Consider the following 18,783-nt stretch of genomic DNA (forward strand, 5'->3'; position numbering starts at 1 on the left):
TCAGTTCCCTTGCAGTTCCTTAGCCCTATCCACAATATTTCAACACCTTCCGACTCTATCTCATGTCTTTCTAATGATTTGATTTCATTTTCTACCAACAGAGAATGACACCCGCTCTGCCTTCCTCTCTGTCCTTTTGATACAATATGTATCCTTGAACATTAACCCCTAGCTATAAGCTTCTTTCAGCCATGATTCTATATTTGCTACAACATCCTATATCCCAATTTGTAACTGTGCTACAAATTCACCGACCTTAGTCTGTATACCTGTACTTCAAGCATTAAAATATAAAACCTTAAGTCCTGTATTTGCTTTTTTTTAAGTTGTCCACCTTTTTCGTTGTAACTCGTCCTGTTGACTACAATTTTGCCCTATCATCAGCCTCCCCTTGCTAGGAGTCTCACTACACATTGCCTCTGTTTGCAAACCAACTACCTCATATTCAGCCCTATCACTTCGGTTCCCATCCCTCTGCAAAATTAGTTTAAACCTACCCAAACAACTCTAGCATATTGGACCCCCTCCAGTTCAGGTGTAACCCGTCCTTTTGTACCTTCTGTACCTGCTGTACCTTCCCCGAAGTGATCCCATTCTCCAGCACGAATCAAAGGTCATTGAGCCAAAGCTCCCGTTCCTTAATATGTTCTCTCAGGAGCAGCAACTCAGTGCACCTGGTGTAGATGTTTTTATCTGGGAGACTTATGGTCTATCAATGGCTGGAAATTACACTATAGTTCTTGGTGCAGATTGGTTGGCCCTTAAAATTCAATTTGTGGTTCCTCAGAATCACTTTTTTCAATTTTCATCATGTAATCACTCAGAGATGGGTTATTGCCATTATCACCAGAAACCTGTCTTTGCTATAATTGTACTGCAGAGGGTGCAAAGGATAGTCATCAGGATGTTGCCTGGACTGATTGAATTTAGTAATGTGGAGACATTAGATAGTCTGAGCTTGTTTTCCATGGAGTAAACTGATAAATGTATATAAAATTTGAAGAGGCAATGATCCAAATGAGGGAGCTCATTCCAGATATGAATTGCTGCTCACTGTGTTGAAAAAAACTTTTACTACTCGTATCCCCTGTAAAGCTCCTTTTTCCTGCCTTAAAACTAAACTCTCTTGATTTTTATATCCCTACCACAGAGAAAAAAAAGATTTTGACTATCTATCCTATTTACAGTGTATATGTTGATGAGAAATTCAGTCAGATCCTTCATAGACAAGGCATAGAAAGACATGATGTTAATGTTGGAAAATTGATCAAGGTCAGCATGGAGATAGTGGCCTTCCACTCACTGTCCCCCAGCTGGTCCATTTACTTATTATCTCCTCATCTGGTTCAATGTGTCATTTATCAGTTCTGTCCCACCCCTCCCTCAAACATCTATATGCTGACAATCTTTCCTCTTCCCTGTTAGTCCCTTCACATGGTCTCAATCTGAAAGGTCAGCTTACACCTTTTATATCTGCATATGCTGTCTGACCCATTATGTTCTTCCAGCATTCTGCTTTTTCATTGTTTTTTTAATTCTAGTAAACCAATAAAGAATGTATATACAAAATTAATACATCGAAGGAAAAGGTTCAAGAGCAAAGCACCTCCTTTTGCTGCACATAAACAGAACTTTGAATGTTGTTGTTAATACCTTTTGATTATGGGATTGCAAGAACAGGTAATTGGGAAAATCCTGATATAAGGATATCAGTGGAGTTCAAGTAGAAAGTTGCAGAAGGCCATACTTGATTAGAGTTTGTAGCTTTCTGAGTTGTGAAATTAAATGGTGAATGCCAAGGCAATATTTACCATTTGACAACCAACTCTGGAGAAGGTAATTGTCGACTTTTCTGGGAGTGTACAGAAATAGTTCAGCAACTTTCTGCTTTATACGCATGTTTTCAACTGCATTATTGATTCTTTCTTTGTCTAATATTTGATAAGACAATTTAAATTAATGTATATTCTTCACATAAAAAGACATCCTACCTGGTCATTTGGGGAACAGCATTTATTCGCCATTTTCATCTGTACAATTAAAAATAAAGTTTAATTAAAAGTACTTGTCCATTCTTATTTCTATAGTATTCTTAATTCTGTATACTTTGAATTTTTTTTCTAAAATTGTAAGCCTTGAACTTGTCATTGTAATCATACTAGTAGAAATACATACATATTTATAAATTATTGATAATTTAAAAACCCTATGTAAATAAAGTGACTAAATCTGCTTAATGCCCCAGATTGTTTCAAGATATTTTCCAGTCAACTGTTGACATATAGGAAACACGGAAGCCATTTTGATCACACCAGGAGTTCTCAGATACTGTGGCAATGACCAGGTAACCTGTTCAGTTACTTAAGAGTTTTAAGAATTGGCCAGGACCACTGGATAGCTTCCCACTCTCCTTTACCTTGAGTGTGCAGAAAGGGCTTTGGTTCAGCTCCTCAGCTGAGAGACAGAATTGCAACTCTGCAGGACATATCTGTTATTTTATGTTAAATTTGTTGGAATGGGGCAGGAAACCCAAATGATAGACTTTGAGAATTCTACTCATGACCAATACACACACAGAAATATGATCAAGAATACATGAAACATTACTGCCAGCATTAATTCTTCTGCCTTCATTCCAAATATCTGCCTTCATTTATTTTTAGTAAAATTGGATGTAACTGCTCTGTCTACCTCAGAATGCAAAGCTTATCACTGCAATATAAAATAAGAAAAATAAATAAAAATATATATTTCTTTTAAAATCACATAACTTTATTACTGAAGGTGATTAAGCAATGGTTGTTTTTACCAGGGATCTTCCACAAGATGCAGAAGGTTAATAGTCAGTTACATCAAGCTATTAGGAATCCAGACACAGTCTTGCCTTTTAATATTAAGGTGTTGGAGTGGAAGAAGAAGGAAATCTTGCTCCAATATGCTGAGACTATAGCATACTGTCTGCAGTTTTGATCTTCATATTTGAACTTGCCTTAAAAGATCTGAAGCTTTGGTGCCCAAGGTTAAATCTAAGGCTGACTTTGAGGACAGAGTAGAATTGTCTTATCCATAGTGGAGTTTAGAATGTGCGGAGATCTCATTGAATTATATGGATTTCTGGAAGGCATTGACAAGACAGGCGCTGAAAAATTGTTTCTTTCCAGTGTGGAGAAGTCAAATCAAGGAGACAAAGTCTCTGTACAAAGGCTTGACATTTTTAGGTAAGGAAGCCTAAAATAGAAGCACAGGTGCAAAATAAAAGGAGAAATTTTTAATGGGGACCTGAAAGTTAATTTTAGCACAATTTTAGTGGGTGGTGAGTATGTAGAATGAGTTATCAGAGGAAGTGATAGAGGTACATTACTTACAATTACAACATTTAAAAAAACATTAAGGCAGAGACATAGAAAGAAAATGCTTAAGGGCCAAATGCAGACAAATGGGCTAGCTTAGATAGGCAATTCCGCTGCATGGATGAGTTTGGCCAAACTGTATAATGTTTGGAATTTATGACTCCAGTTGCAAACCTCTGTAATTTTCCAACTGTGTGGTGTGGATTCTTACTCAAAATATTCTGATAATATTTTTTTGGGCAAACAAAATATCCAAGTAAAGCAAATGAAACTTAAAGGAAATTAAGAGAAGGAAAAGCAAGGGTATGATCTGTTAAACTAATAGATTTGATAAAAGGTAAACCATGAACAGGTAAAAAGAGAATACGTTAAGCATTGGATGCAACGAATGGCAAATTTGTAATTTCTTTTGCCATTGACGGCGTCTCCAAAAAAGTTTGTGCAATGCCCTTCAGGCACACATCATTTAAAATATATATATATTCATTGCATAATTTTCAGTGACCAAAGTTGTTTTGGAGCTATGTGTTATTAATTGATATTTTTTAAATTTTGGAAGACACATTTTCCTGAGGAGTGTTGATTAGTATAGAGCATTTGACAGATAGATAGATAGATACTTTATTGATCCCAAAGTAAATTACAGTGTCAGAAATGACAAGTGCACAGATATACAAATATTAGAAGAGTAGTAAGAAAAATCAGAAAATAAATTACCTCAAACAATTGAACGGGAGGGTGTCATGTGGCGGGGGGGGGGGCGGTGGTGATGTGGTATACATGTATTTTATCCCCGCATTTGACTTGAGCGGATTGATGGGAACTATTTATAAATCAGGATGATCCCAGAGAAAATTTACTTGTTTTCAAAAAGCGAGGTGTTTTTATGGTCAGGAACCAGCATTTTAATGGTCAGGAACTTGGCAATTAGAGAGTTGGATAAAGTGAGCTTTCACAGTGCTGAGTACCAAGCCTCTTTTTTGTACCATATATGTGTATGTGACTTCAAAGTTGCTGATGATACAATAGTGGCACTGTGGTTGATGGTGAAGAACAGAGTTCTTGGCTTAAGGGAGAACAAAAATAAGTGCTTGATGGATGGGGTGGACTGTAGGTCAATGTGCCTGTTTCTGCTTTGTTTCTCCCTTTGATTCCACAAGTCTAGTATCTATAGAAGGTGCACCTCAAGAAAGAAATAACTATCATCAAAGATCCTCACATCTGGCTCATGTTATGCTTTTGCAGCTGTCATCAGGCAGGGGTAGAGACACCTGAAGTTCCATGCTATCAAATTCAAGATTAATTACTTCCCTTCAACCATTTGTTAAACAACACCTTGATCACTTGCATTAAAATGGGCATTGTTATTTTTTGTTTTAATTTTGCTCTTTTTTCAAAAAGTTTTCATCAATTTATATTTTCTTGTGAATTGTGTTTATATGATGCTATCTGCCTACGCTGCTGCTGCAGGTAAATTTTTCATTGAACCTTTTCATACATGTGTTTATGCACATGACAATAAAGACAACTTTGTCTTTCACTCTATGGTCCTCTGAGATGGACTGCTTAGGTGGACCCAAAATTATTACATGTAGCTGAGTCCAAAAGATCTATTTTCTGAGAGCGCAGATAAGGCGACAGAATATAAAGATACATAGTGAAGTGAGATATTGTAAACTTGCATTGCATGGTTGATAAAATAATTAAGAAGGCAAATGAGGCTTTTGACAGAACTATGAAATGAAAGACTAGGGGGACATACTAGCATACAAGGGGAGCATACTATTCCATTTTCATTAAATGACAGCTGGAGTACAGTTCTGGGCAACAAACTACAAAGAAGAATATCTTAGAACTAATGGGGTGCAGGAAATATTCATGAGGATGTTGCTTGGAATGGAGAAGTATAGTTGTGAGCTAACAGCCTCCAGGCTAAGGTTGTTTCATCTGAAATAAAGGAGACTGAGGGACATTTAAATGAAGTGCAGAGGAGTAAAAAGATCTTCTTTCTTTCAGAGTAGAGTCAGTAACCAGCAGTCATAGATATGTTAATTGATAGAAGGGTTAGAAATTACTTTATTCTACAACTGGCAAGGGTTTGGAACTTGCAGCCTGAGGGGATAGATGCAGAACTCCCTCTAATAATACAACCAGATAAGCATTTGAAGAGTCATAAAATGCATGGATCAAAGATTTAGGAAATGACACTAAAGTGAATATATTTTTGTTCAGCATGAACACAATAGACTTAATGATTTGAATCTTGGCTATAAACGCCTATCATTCTTTGCTTTTATATGGATCTGTATTTGAAATAGTGGAAATTAATACAGTTCAATCTACACCATGGCTCAAAAACAAAGTCTCTTAAAAAATCATCAGGGACTCAGTGAAAGTTTAAAATTGGAAAACTTCAAAACCAATTTATTATCAGCAAAATATTAAGAGAATTTCAACATTTTTCATACTCTGGGTCATAAATTCACATTGTTATTTTAATGAGAAAAAGGTTTTGTTTTCTACTAAAAACCTACATTTTGCAGGGCAAGATCATTGATGTTGGTTGATATTGCTCGCAACCAGTCGGCACTCTCTTGAGCAGTGTAGAATTGGAAGATCCCAGAGCTTACTCCATCCAATGCCACAACTTCAAAAGTGTTAGGCCTAAAGAAAGAAGAGGGAAATATCTAAGGTATTCTTCAAATCAGTCTCAAATATATAAGGCAGCACCTGATTAAACATTATTCTCCCTCAGAGTTCATAACAATGATTACAAAGAAGCTGGAAACTTAATCAGTATATCAATATTACATTTACATTACTGCATATATCCCAGAATGACAATACCCAAAATACCATACATAAAATACCTGTCAATGTAGGAAACAAAAAGCCAAAAAACAGTGAACATGTTGATGAAGGGTTAATTCCAGACTTGTTGGTTTATCTTCCCACTTCTCAGTGGTATTCTATATTCCATATTCTACCTTGCCAACTGGTAGAGTTAGAGGGAAATCCTTGATTATTTTTTTCCTCTAACCCTTCCACCATATTCCCAATTTAAGGCATTTCTTTTATCTCTCCTTCTGACACTGCTGCAGGCAATTTAGGAAATGAGCAATCGAGTTTACCTACCTAATAATCTATAATTTCAGCTATGTACATTAAAATAGAAGAATAAATCCTAAAATTCATTACACACCATGAGCAAATTAATAAACCAGATTTTGCATACAGTATGCTCCTTTGAAAGAAACTATGGAATACAAGCTAGAAGAAGCAAAGATAAGGATGGATGATGGATTATGACCTGATAAATATTGAAATTATGGTGTATTTATTTGTGAAAAACATACTCCAATATAATGCTAGTACTTGTGGAGTATGAAAACAACTGGTAAGAAAGAATTTACAGTTTTATTTGTATGCTATACCTTTCATGTGCTCCAAAGATTCCCAATGATCCTCAAAGACAAAATAAAGTTAAGTTGCAATTGACTATGTATAGTGGTTAATTTGCAAATGATTTCTTCTATCCCACTTCCAATATCTCATTATCTCTCCAACTCCTCAATCCCACCAAAGACTGGTTAATATGTTTAAACTCAAAGTTCAAAGTTCAAGCTACAATTATCATCAAAGTATCTACATTATACAACCTTGAGATTTGATTCCTTGTAGCCACAAAACAAAGAAGCTTCGAAATAAACCGTTAAAAAAAAGGCGTGATATTTGCTGTAAAGCAAATGCAACCTGATGATCTCCCCAGCTCCTCTTTGAAGAGCTGGACATTTTATGAGGGAGACTGGAACAATGTACATCCCTTTAGTAATGCATTGAAAGATCAAGTGAGATTACATTCAGCCCAGTAGCAAAGTTGACACTATTAATCAGGACTGAATGTTCACATCTTGGATACTCCTAGGTGGATAAGGCATTGCATTCAGGACTCTGTAGCTCATGTTCTTGTTAACTATTGCTTATTTATTTATTTATTATTAGGTTTTTTTTCTTTTTGTATTTGCACTGTTTGTTGTCTTTTGTACACTGCTTGTACATCCTGTTGGTGTAGTCCTTCACTGATTCTATTATGGTCATTGATTTTATTGAGTATACCTGCAAGAAAATGAATAGTGACATATATGTACTTTGATAATAAATTTACTTGGAACTTTTAGGAATATAATGATGTCTAGAGTCAAATTCTCCTGGTGAAACCTGAATTAGCATCAAGATACGCTAATTATTAACTGCTCTGTCGCTAACATCTTCCGTTGCTTTTATTGAGTAGACTTTTTGGTAATTGATCAGATTGGATATGTTCTGCTTTTTGTGAACAGGGCTTATCTGGAAATGTTTCATATTGTTAAGTAGATACCAGTATTGTAATTGTATCAGTGCAGCTGGTTCTGGAGTTCTGTAGCTTATCTTGCATGTCGTATACCTGTGATAATATTTTGTCCCTAAACCCATTTGTGTCAAGTAGTGCTAGTTGTTTCTTTATTATCTGATGTGAATCAAATTGAGGAGTGGCGTAGGTGCATCATGGGATGTTAAGGGGAAGCATGGCTGTACCATCCACTCTGCTTTTCTCTGCTTCTGCTATGCAAGGTTTATTGTTGAAATGTTCTCTTTGGCTTTCAGAGGAAGCCTTCAAATGGATCTATTCATATCCCTGCGGAGAAGAGGTCAATTTCTGGCAAGTGATGGTTCAAATGTGTCAGCCTTACTTTTAGGATTTGCATACCGGGCTCCGCCTTTGTAAGACCAGTGTTGCTTTTGGAGTTATTTTGTTAGCTGGGTAACATTCATAACTAGCTGGAAATTTTATTGTTTGTTTTATTATTATTTAGAGATTCAGTGCAGACCAGGCCAGCCCTTCTGGTGCAATGAGCCGCACTGTTCAACAACCCACCTATTTAACAATAACCTAATCACAGGACAATTTACAATGACCAATTATTCTAATAACCAGTACGTCTTTGGACTGTAGGAGAAAACCGGAGACCCCTTAAGAAACCCACATGTTCATAGGGAGAGCATACAAACTCCTTACAAATGGCGATGGAATTGAATTCCCAGCTCAGACACACTGAGGTGTAATAGCATCACGCTAACCACTACACTACTGTGGAGCACTTGGTAATGGATTTTTTTTTTCATGATTCGTCCTGTTCTGCCAAGTTGCCTACTTATTCATAGATAGATCAGCTATCACTTGTATCTTGCCATGTGCACTCATTCAACCAAGCAGAGTAAGTGATATGTCGGGCTATGTGGTTGCACATTGTGGTAGAAGATAAACAGAGTCATAAATCATACAGCAGAAGAGGCCCTTTGGCCCATCTAGTCCATGCCAAACTATTATTCTGCCTAGTCCCATCAACCTGCACTCAGACCAGAGCCGTCCTTACCTCCTCCATCCACGTAGTTATCCAAACATCTCTTAATATTCAAATGGAACCCCCATTCACCACTTCACCCACTAAGTGAAGAAGTTTCTCCTCATGTTCCCCTTAAACATTTCACCATGACCTCTAGTTCTAGTCTCATCCAACCTAAGTGGGAAAAAAAAACTGTTTGCATTTACCCTATCTATACCTCTCATAACTTTGTATACCTCTACTAAATCTCCCTTCATCCTCCAACACTCCTGGGAATAAACTCCTAACCTATTCAACCTTTCCTTATAACTCAGGTCCTCAAGTCCCAACAACACCCTTGTAAATTTTCCCTGTACTCTCTCAAGCTTATTGATACCTTTTGAATAGGTAAGTATTGCACACAATACTTCAAAACTGCTGATGATGGGCCGAGCTCCTCTTTTAAACTACCAGATCAATTCTATGTCCATCTCATTTCACTGTTACGTCACATAATTAGTGCCTATTGAAAAGCCTACTTAAGCTGGTAGTGTGATGAACCCTGAAGAATTTTGACTAGGTAATGCATATCTTGCCTAGATAAACTCAGAAAATGGTTAAGGAAATGGCAAATAGAATTTAACTTTAAAAAGCCTGAAGTGCATAATTTTAGGAATTTGAACCAGGGCAGGACATACACAATGGATGGCAGAGCCCTGGGGAGTGCTGTTGAACTGAGGTACAGGACTCTAATCCTTAAGCACCTGAATGATTTGGGCATTCAGAGATATGGTACTAATGCAGTTAAGTTGCTTTAGTCTAGATACCATGATGTTCTGCATTATTGTGGTGAGCCAAAGGGCTTGTTTCTATGCTGTAGAACTCCATGACTATATAATATATTAGATGGTGTCCTCTGTATGAAGATGGGTGGTGTTTTCATTTTGAATATATAGTGGCCTTTCTACCAGTGCTGTCATATATATTTGCAGTTGAAACAAGTAGTTTGAGGATAAGGTCAAAGTTTATCCTTTATGTTGGTTAATCTATCAAAGCCCATTGGCTTAGTCTGGGGCTCAGAATGAGCTGGGCCCAGTGAGTTGTTTGTGGTGAAGAGAATTGCATTCAATACCCAGAGTTCTTTCTACATGAAAGTTCTTCTTTCATGTAGGTCTTTCATAAATATTCTTCAACATGATATACTGACTCACTGGTTGAAAGAGGATCAGAAGAGAAGGAAAGCTGAGTTTGAGGTGTGTACTGTTTGATGCGTATGTTTATAAGGGTTCTGCCTGATTATTTGCAAGGTGAACACAATTTGATATTTCAGTATTTCGTAAGTAAACTCATTTCTGTAACATTTGCATTTAAACCTACTGTCCAGGAGACAGTAAAGTCAACAGATTTCAGCTCTTAACTATCAAACAATAGTCCCTATTAAATGCAGGAGAAGGCAATTGAGTTTGGCATTAGGCTGTCAATCATCACTAACTCAAATTATAAAGCAGAGCTTATGCTAAAGAAAAGCACACTGAGCTTTAATCCACATCTTTGGGAAGTATAGATGGGAAAAATTGTTATTGTGAAGAAAAATGGAATGAATTAGGTAGTTAAGGGTAGGCTTATTAAATTTAATTATTGAGCATGAAGGGCTTGCAACAAAGTATAAAGGCAAGATAAATGGATGCCTATGTAAGATGATATTAATATTAAAAATCATTAGCTTTGAGAAGATTTGAAATTATTAGGTGTATAGAGGAAAGAGGACTTGACAGCCAACTTGACAAGTAAACGTGACAGTACTAACAAAAGTAACAGAAGATTTGAAAAGCAGTTATCTCACCAAAGGAGTAAATCTACTCTCAAAATGGATATAGATGCAAAAGTAATTTTCTGTAACTGAAGCACAATTCCTTAAAACCTGTCTTGCAGAAAGCACATCTTGGAGTATCGAAATATAATAGCCAAAGAAATCTTTTCAATTAAAAGACTTTCACATTTATATCAGGAGTTACAGCAATCCATCATTACATTTTTTGAAAAAATATGCATTTATGCACTTAATCATAAAGTGAGCCTTTGTTACGCAGCCAGTCTAAGATCAACTTGGTGCGAGTGCAGTACTTAAATAAAACACCAGCCTCTTTGGAAGTGAGGGAGGAGGAGAAGCATGCACAATGGTTTTAATGACCATGCTCCAGGCAGATGTAACTCGTCAGTCATGGTTGGCAGTTTATCTTTGAGAAAGAAAACTGATCTCAAATCTCCACAGGCTTGCGGCTATACCCAGTCACGCATAAGGCTTCAGGAGTAAACCCTGAGGAAAAACTTGGAGCTAGAGTTCCTAAGGCTGTCTTACATTGAGTTCAACACAGAGTGGCAAGTCCTGCAATGCCGCTGGTGCTGAACTGTATCAATCTCTGCTGTTATTTTGGATTCATCAGCGGTGTGGAAAGGTAATGCCTGCTGCATGGTCAACAGCTTGATCTCCACATTGTAGTGCCCTGGTTTGCAGATCAACAACATAGACAGCTTGGATGCAATATCCATGGTCGACCCCGACAAACAGATGGCCTTAACTATAAACAGTGAGTTTTACTAAAAGTGATCCCTGATAAAGGAAAGTGAGTATTTCTGGCACTGCTTATTCCTGGTAACAGTTATCATCCTCATCTTGCATTAAGCATGACAACAATCAGTGCTATCTTATTTTGCAGGACAATTATTTCTAGAAAACATCTGAATGCGAAGAAACTTAGAGACGGGATGTGGGCCAATGCTCAACTCCATTTTGCTGATTAAAGCATCCATTATTTGCCAATTGAAGCATTGTGGAAGATTGAGACATCAAAGCAAATGTGGAAGGCGAGCAAGAGTTCAGTGCCGACTGTCTAGCATTTGATCGCTGCCGGAGGTGGTGTCTGTGAGTGGTCTATTGCTGTGCGGCTTGCTGTGCCAAGAGGGTAGGCCTCTCACGTGGTGTCCCTCTGTATGATGATGATGTCAGTGATATCAGAGGATGTTATTGTGGCTCTGCGTTTATGGGTTGGATGATTGTGTTTATCAACTGTGGGACTTTTTCAGACATAGTTTTTATATTCTGTGTTTTTTCACCCATTCATTTTTGGTTTTGTTGTGTGAGGGAGGGGCTTGTAGGTTGATCTTCTGGTTGTGTTTTATGCAGTAGGAGGGTGGCTTGGGGGTGTTGATGGACTTGCTGTGTTTTGTGCGGGGGAGGGGTTTGGGGGTTGATGATCGGGATGCTGTTCTTTTTTGGCGTGGGGGTGGGTTTGATGTTTCTCTCTGAATGAATTGCATGTTCTTTCTTTGTTTCGTGACTATCTGGACAAGATGAATCTCAGAGTTGTAAATGGATACATTGACAATAAATGAACCTTTGAATCTCTGAATATTTAACATTTTTGTGTAAATTTAAGCACTTTGATATACTTTTAAAACAAAATGTAACACTTATTTGGCCTTTGGTGGTGCTTCTCATATCTTTGACCTTGCACAGATTGGTTGAAAACATGAGGATATTTGTAAAGAAGAATAGGGCAAGTGACAACTTGGGCCAAGAGAAAAATTCACTCTCTTCTATGGTGTATAATATATCCAACAATTCAGTCTGTCATTTCCTGTGCAATATATCCATCTTGACGGGCCCAGATGGCGCCCCAGGACGGGTTCTCTGGACCTGTGCAAGCGAGCTAGCTGGAGTGTTTGCTGATATCTTCAACTGCTCCTTGCTTCAGTCTAAGATCCCCTCGTGTTTTAAGAAGGCAACGATAATCCCAGTGCCGAAGAAGAGCAAGGTGGCATGCCTGAATGACAATCGACCTGCGGCTCTGACATCAATTGCTATGAAGTGCTTCGAGCGATTGGTTATTGCACACACCAACTACAGCCTACCGGTCAACCTCGACGCTTTGTAATTCGCCTACCTGAGCAACAGGTCAACGGCAGATGCCATCTCTCTGGCCCTACATTTCCCCTTAGAACACCTGGAGAATAAAGACACATACGTAAGGCTCCTTTTCATTGACTAGCGCTCTGCCTTTAATACCATCATTCCAAATAAACTGATTCCTAAGCTCCGGAACCTGGGCCTTAGCACTCAGACCTGCAGCTGGATCTTCAACTTCTTCACAGACAGGACCCAGGCTGTAAGTATAGGGGACAAGCTCTCCTCTACAATCACTCTGAGCACCGGTGCCCCACAAGGTGCCTCACTGTACGCCCATGATTGTGTAGCCAAGTTTCCATCAAACTCAATATATAAGTTTGCTGATGACACAACAATTGTAGGCCGTATCTCGGGTAATGATGAATTTGAGTACTGAGAGGAAATTAAGAACCTGGTGGCATGGTGCAAAGACAATAACCTATCCCTCAATGTCAGCAAGACGAAGGAATTGGTTGTTGACTTCAGAAGGAGTAGCGGACCGCACGACCCAACTTACATCGGTGGTGTGCAAGTGGAATGGGTCAAAAGCTTGAAGTTCCTCGGGGTCAATATCACAAATGACCTGACTTAGTCCAACCAAGCAGAGTCCACTGCCAAGAAGGCCCACCAGCGCCTTTACTTCCTGAGAAAACTAAAGAAATTTGGCCTGTGCCCTAAAATCCTCACTAATTTTTATAGATGCACCGTAGAAAGCATTCTTCTAGGGTGCATCACAACCTGGTACGGAAGTTGTCCTGTCCAAGAGCGGAAGAAACTGCAGAAGATCGTGAACACAGCACAGCACATCACACAAACCAATCTTCCATCCTTGGACTCACTTTACACCGCATGCTGTCGGAGCAGTGCTGCCAGGATAATCAAGGACATGACCTACCCAGCCAACACTCTTTTCGTCCCTCTCCCCTCCGGGAGAAGGCTCAGGAACTTGAAGACTTGTACGGCCAGATTTGGGAACAGCTTCTTTCCAACTGTGATAAGACTGCTGAACGGATCCTGACCTGGATCTGGGCCGTACCCTCCAAATATCCAGACCTGCATCTCAGTTTTTTTTTTCACTACCTTACTTTCCATTTTTATATTTTCTATTTATGATTTATAATTTAAATTTTTAATATTTACTATCAATTTGTAATCCAGGGAGCAGGAAGCGCAGAATCAAATATCGCTATGAAGATTGTACGTTCTAGTATCAAATGTTTGGCGACAATAAAGTATAAAGTATTTCAAATTTACCTCCTCTTCAAGGATATGAGCAAATACAGTTGAAGGCTTCCTCTGAAGGCCAAAGAGAACATTTCAACAATAAACCTTCCATAGCAGGAACAGAGATCTGAAAACCTGCGTTCTTGGATGAGTCAGTATTTCATTCTCCAGAAATTATAGTCGGTAGGCAGGTTTGTTTAATGGAATTCTCTGATCTGTGCCCTTACTGTGTGAAGTGTTGCATGAAGAAACTTACTACTGATGCCTGCCTCACCTGCATTTGTAGCAAATCAAAACCCATTTACAATCAATAGGATCATAATACAGTGTACCAGGAGAACTCTACCAGCCCCACTTTGACCGAGTTTCCAAGATAAATCAATATTTCATGTAGTCATAATCACGAGTGTATAGTTGCAGGGACAAGCACAATATTATCATCACAATATTGGCTCTTACTAAAGGCATTTCCACAAAGATTCCATATGGAAACGTTCCCATCAAAGTGTTTGGACCAGGCATGAAGGAATAGTCAATGTTCTGAACTTTATATGACTGGACTGTATTTTTTATTGCTCTCCTTCAGTTTTTTTTGGCATTTTCTTTCTTGTGGCGGACTAGCGGGTGGGTGATCTGTTAGTTCTTTGTATGTGAGTGGTGGGGAGGTCGGGGGCTTCTGATGTTATTATCGCTATTCTTTTTAGTGAGTGAGGAGGTTGGGGACTGTCACTGTTACTTTCTGCAGGGACGGGGTAGGGTATGCAAATTTTGTTTCTTGTTCTTTTTGTGTGTGTTTGGGAGGGTGGTAGAGTTGATGTATGGTCTTCCTGTATTTCAAGGCTATCTGAAGAAGACCAGAGTACCAGAGTTGTATATGCATATTTTGACAATAAAATGAACCTTTGAACCTTTTGAACCCAGATAACCCTGTTATAACTTCTGCTGACAAGCTTCTCCAGTCCCTCTTGATCTCTACCCCAGTACATCAATCCCACACTCAAATACAGTTTTATTTGTCACATGTTCTGCACATCGAAAGATACAGTGAAATGTGTTTCTTGGCTAACAATCAAGGATGTGCTGGCAGGACCACAATCTCCTTGACCCACTACCATCAGAAAGGAGGCCCCAGAACATCAGGACTAGGTAAAGGTTCTTCCCTCAGGGTATGAGACTATTGAATACTTTGCAACCATTGAGGTCTCGTCACTAGGACAGCAAGCTGTTTACTGTTTGCTATGTACCGTTTACTTGTGCTGCACATTACATGCACTTTGAATTATATTTTATTAACTTATTTGTGGTAATATTTTGTTTCTTGTGCTGTGTGTGATATATGTTTTGTAGGTGCACCATGGTCCAGAGGAATGGTGTTTCATTTGGTTGTATATATTGTTACGAGAATACACATAAAATTAAGATGTTTGCTGGCCTGGGCTAGCATCAGTGGCATCAGCAGTTGGTCTGCCACCTGCCCTCAGGGGAAGGAGAGGTAAGGAACAATGGAGCAGCGTCTGGGGATGTGTAATGAGGGGATGTGGGAGGAAGAGCTGTCTGGAGCGGCTCCCCCCTTTGAACCCTGAACTGTTTGAAGTGATGGACAGGCGATACCCCAGCAGGGGGATAAAAAGGGACAGGTTCGCTAAGACGACGACACGCCACCCGAGGTAACGAGACCCTGGAAGCGGTGCGCCTCTCACGAGTGGTGAGAAGTACCGGACAACGCACAGGGTGGAAAGGTACGATCAGCGGGAACCCGGTGTGTGTCCGCCCTTGCCTGGGTGCCGGGTTCACTGCAGAGGATCGACCGCATCTGGAGGAGGGGTCACAGTCGGTGACCTCAGGTGACATCACCAAGGACCCGCCCAAAAGCTGTTTGTGAGCCATCTCGCTGGTCTGTGAGCCATCTTGCTGGTCTGTGAGTGAAGCCGTTCTGACTGATGAGTTGTTCCTATTCTATCTCTCTCTTCCCCCACGTTGTCCACCGCCATGGCAACGATTACTGCGAACTGAACTACTAAACTGGACTGAACTTTGAGTCATTTTGAAATTGGTCATTTACCCCTAGACAACGACAGAGCTTGATTGATGCTGTTATCTTAATTCTGTGCACATGTGCGTTTATCATCGCTGAACTGTTGCATTTGTTATCCTTTCGATTAATGTGTTGCTTGTTTCTTTAATAAAACTTTCTTAGTTCTAGTACTCCAGACTCCAACTGAGTGATCCATTTCTGCTGGTTTGGCAACCCAGTTACGGGGTACGTAACAATATGTACAGTCAGATGGCAATATACTTGAACTTGAAATGTCACCACACGTTTGGCACCAACATACCATGCCCACAATGTTCCACAGGACAACACAAGCAGCAACAAAGCAAAACAAGACAACAATAGCAAAGTAAGCCCCTTTCCCATCCACCCACTCAAACACAAAGACAGGCCTCCAAACCAAGAACAGGCTGCCTCAAGATCTCCTGTTCTTGTCCCCAAATTTTGAGACTTGCTGACACTAGGGTTCCAACTTCGGACTTTACACCAGGACTCACCGATCATGGTTTGACTTTTGGGCCTTGACTCCCAGACTCACAAGGACCTCTGACCCCAGTGATCTGGGCCCTCGTGTTTCATTAGGACTTGCATGACTCCTTCAGGCCTCTATCATCGGTCTTCAACTTTCAGGCTTCTACCTCTGAATTCACTGTGCACTTGGCTTAGACCTTCAGCTGTGTCCTTGGGACTTTGCCAGACTTGACCTTTGTGCCTGTATTTCCAGATGTATGGACCACAATTTCTGGACTTGCATAGACCTCCAACCCCAGTGACCTGGGAGAGGCCTTCATGACTCATGCCCATACACAGTACTTGCCATTCCATACGGACATTCAACTCATGACTGGCCTTTCACCTGGGAATCATTGGTCTCCTCAGCACCTGTGATTCTGGGATCACTAACATTTGACTGGGAGAATTTGACCAGAATTTGAACTCCTGCCCACACTCTTCATTTACTGCTCCTGACCACTAACTCCCCTTTATCCCTGTCCCTAAATCCTAGCCTGACCTCTCAATCCTCTCTCTGTCCTCAAAACCATTCTTCCAAACCTAAAAAAGCAACTGGAGCCATGACATTGACAAACATCTCAGCTTGGTGCCTTCTCAATTGGATCTTGATCATCTTGATTCCACGTGCATTAGCCACCCACACAGTCACCAGGGGAAGACAAGGTTAAAAAGGAAACGTTTCCAGTGCACCATTATGACAGGGGCTGAATATTTATCTTTGTTCTATGTATAGGTGATAATCATAGGTTGCCAATGGTGTCAATCAGGAAATTGCCCAATTCCCTACAGAATTCTTACTGATAATCCAAATCAATATATACAATGAACTTTCTTTACTGAAATTTATCTCTTAAGATTTTGCTGCTCTGTTTAGACAATGCACAAGGCCACTATTTTCTTCTCACTCTATCTAGATCAAACAGTCAATCTTTATGGTGCAAAATACAGTATAACTTTATAATTCTAAAGAGCACAAATTGTTCTCCTCTGGTTCCTTATAAAAAGTCCCAGTTCACCATGGTAAGACCTTATAAGCTAGATGTTTATATAGTGGTTTCTCTCTGTCTGTAATCTTTAAAGGGTCTTCCTCATACCATTAGTCAATTTGTACATTCACCATTCCACAAAGGACCTGATGCTTGAAAAGATCTAGAGAAGGACTTAGTGCATTTTGGTTCCAACAATAAATCTCACCATTTTTTTTTTGGCATTGAAGTTAACCTCATAGTACTGCTCTGAACTATTAAATGCAACAAACATGTCCTTTCAAATAGCAACATTTCAAAAACAAATCTGCAAAGAACATAAGAATTTGAAGCAGCAGAAGGTTATTCAGCTACCACCAAGAGATCATGACTGATCTTCCACTTCCCTACCACTTTCATAATTTAACATCCTACCCCTGGATCTGCTTAATAGCTAAAAATCTGTCTGAAATATGCTTAATGACTGTTCCTTCACTGATTTCTTGGATAGAGAATTCTGAACAGTCTATTCTACTTGCGAAGCCATTCCTTCTCATCTTAAATATATACTTCCTTTGGTAGGAAAATTAGAATGGATTTATTATTCCTGTAATCTCACTAGGCCTCTTAAAAAAAAACTAGCCAAGGTGATTCTACTGTTCATATCCTTTGCAAATAAAGGCCAATATACCATTTACCTTTCTAATTGCTTGCTATACCTGCATGTTAACTCTCTGTGATTCAGGGTATACAAATGGTTCATGTTGTTCCTTTGGCTCTCTAGTTATCTATATTAGATAAAATATCAATCAGATTTAAGTTTGTATTTAAAATACTCTGGAATTATTTCATTAACATTTTATGTCTGTGTCAATCTTTGTATCTACCCATGAGACTTCAGACAGTTCCTCTAGTGGATTCACCGAAAAGACGAAGAATAATTCCCTCAAACTTATTCCTACAGGACCCCACAGATGATTTAGGTCCATGCAGATCCACAGCCATTAATAATAACCTGTCTAGAGGCTAAAAACAGTTCCTAATTCATCCCAGAACCTGTCAGCTATTCCCACAGGATACCTATAAATGGCCACTATCTTAAAAGCATGCAGATTGAATTATGTGATTACTATTTATAACATACAATATCATTATTTTAATTATAGTCTTTTTGCCCTTGGGATAGAAAGTCATTGTTTTAAAGCTCAATTCAGGACATGAACAGTGTAGTACGATGGACCATCAATTGTCAGAGCCATCATTTTTCATATCCTCCCTAAATTGATGTCACTTCCCACCCCAACCACAATCCCTCATCAAATGTCCAAGGTGTCATTTTTATAGAAATACCAAGAATATTGGGAATAAT

At 39.2% G+C, this 18,783-nt stretch overlaps 1 protein-coding gene across 1 annotated transcript in view; it reads right to left on the reverse strand.

Annotated features, from left to right (window-relative positions):
- Positions 1-18,783, reverse strand: part of sntg2 (syntrophin, gamma 2) — a 357,770-nt gene that overhangs the window by 64,091 nt on the left and 274,896 nt on the right. The window contains exons 11-13 of the mRNA XM_063068605.1: positions 12,658-12,717; positions 5,885-6,014; positions 1,992-2,030 (exon numbers count right to left, since the gene is read on the reverse strand). Coding sequence (XP_062924675.1) covers positions 1,992-2,030; positions 5,885-6,014; positions 12,658-12,717 — 229 coding nt within the window. The remainder of the gene's footprint in view (positions 1-1,991; positions 2,031-5,884; positions 6,015-12,657; positions 12,718-18,783) is intronic.

Source organism: Mobula hypostoma, chromosome 2 (genome assembly GCF_963921235.1).
Source record: "Mobula hypostoma chromosome 2, sMobHyp1.1, whole genome shotgun sequence".
NCBI classification, from domain to species: Eukaryota; Metazoa; Chordata; class Chondrichthyes; order Myliobatiformes; family Myliobatidae; genus Mobula; species Mobula hypostoma.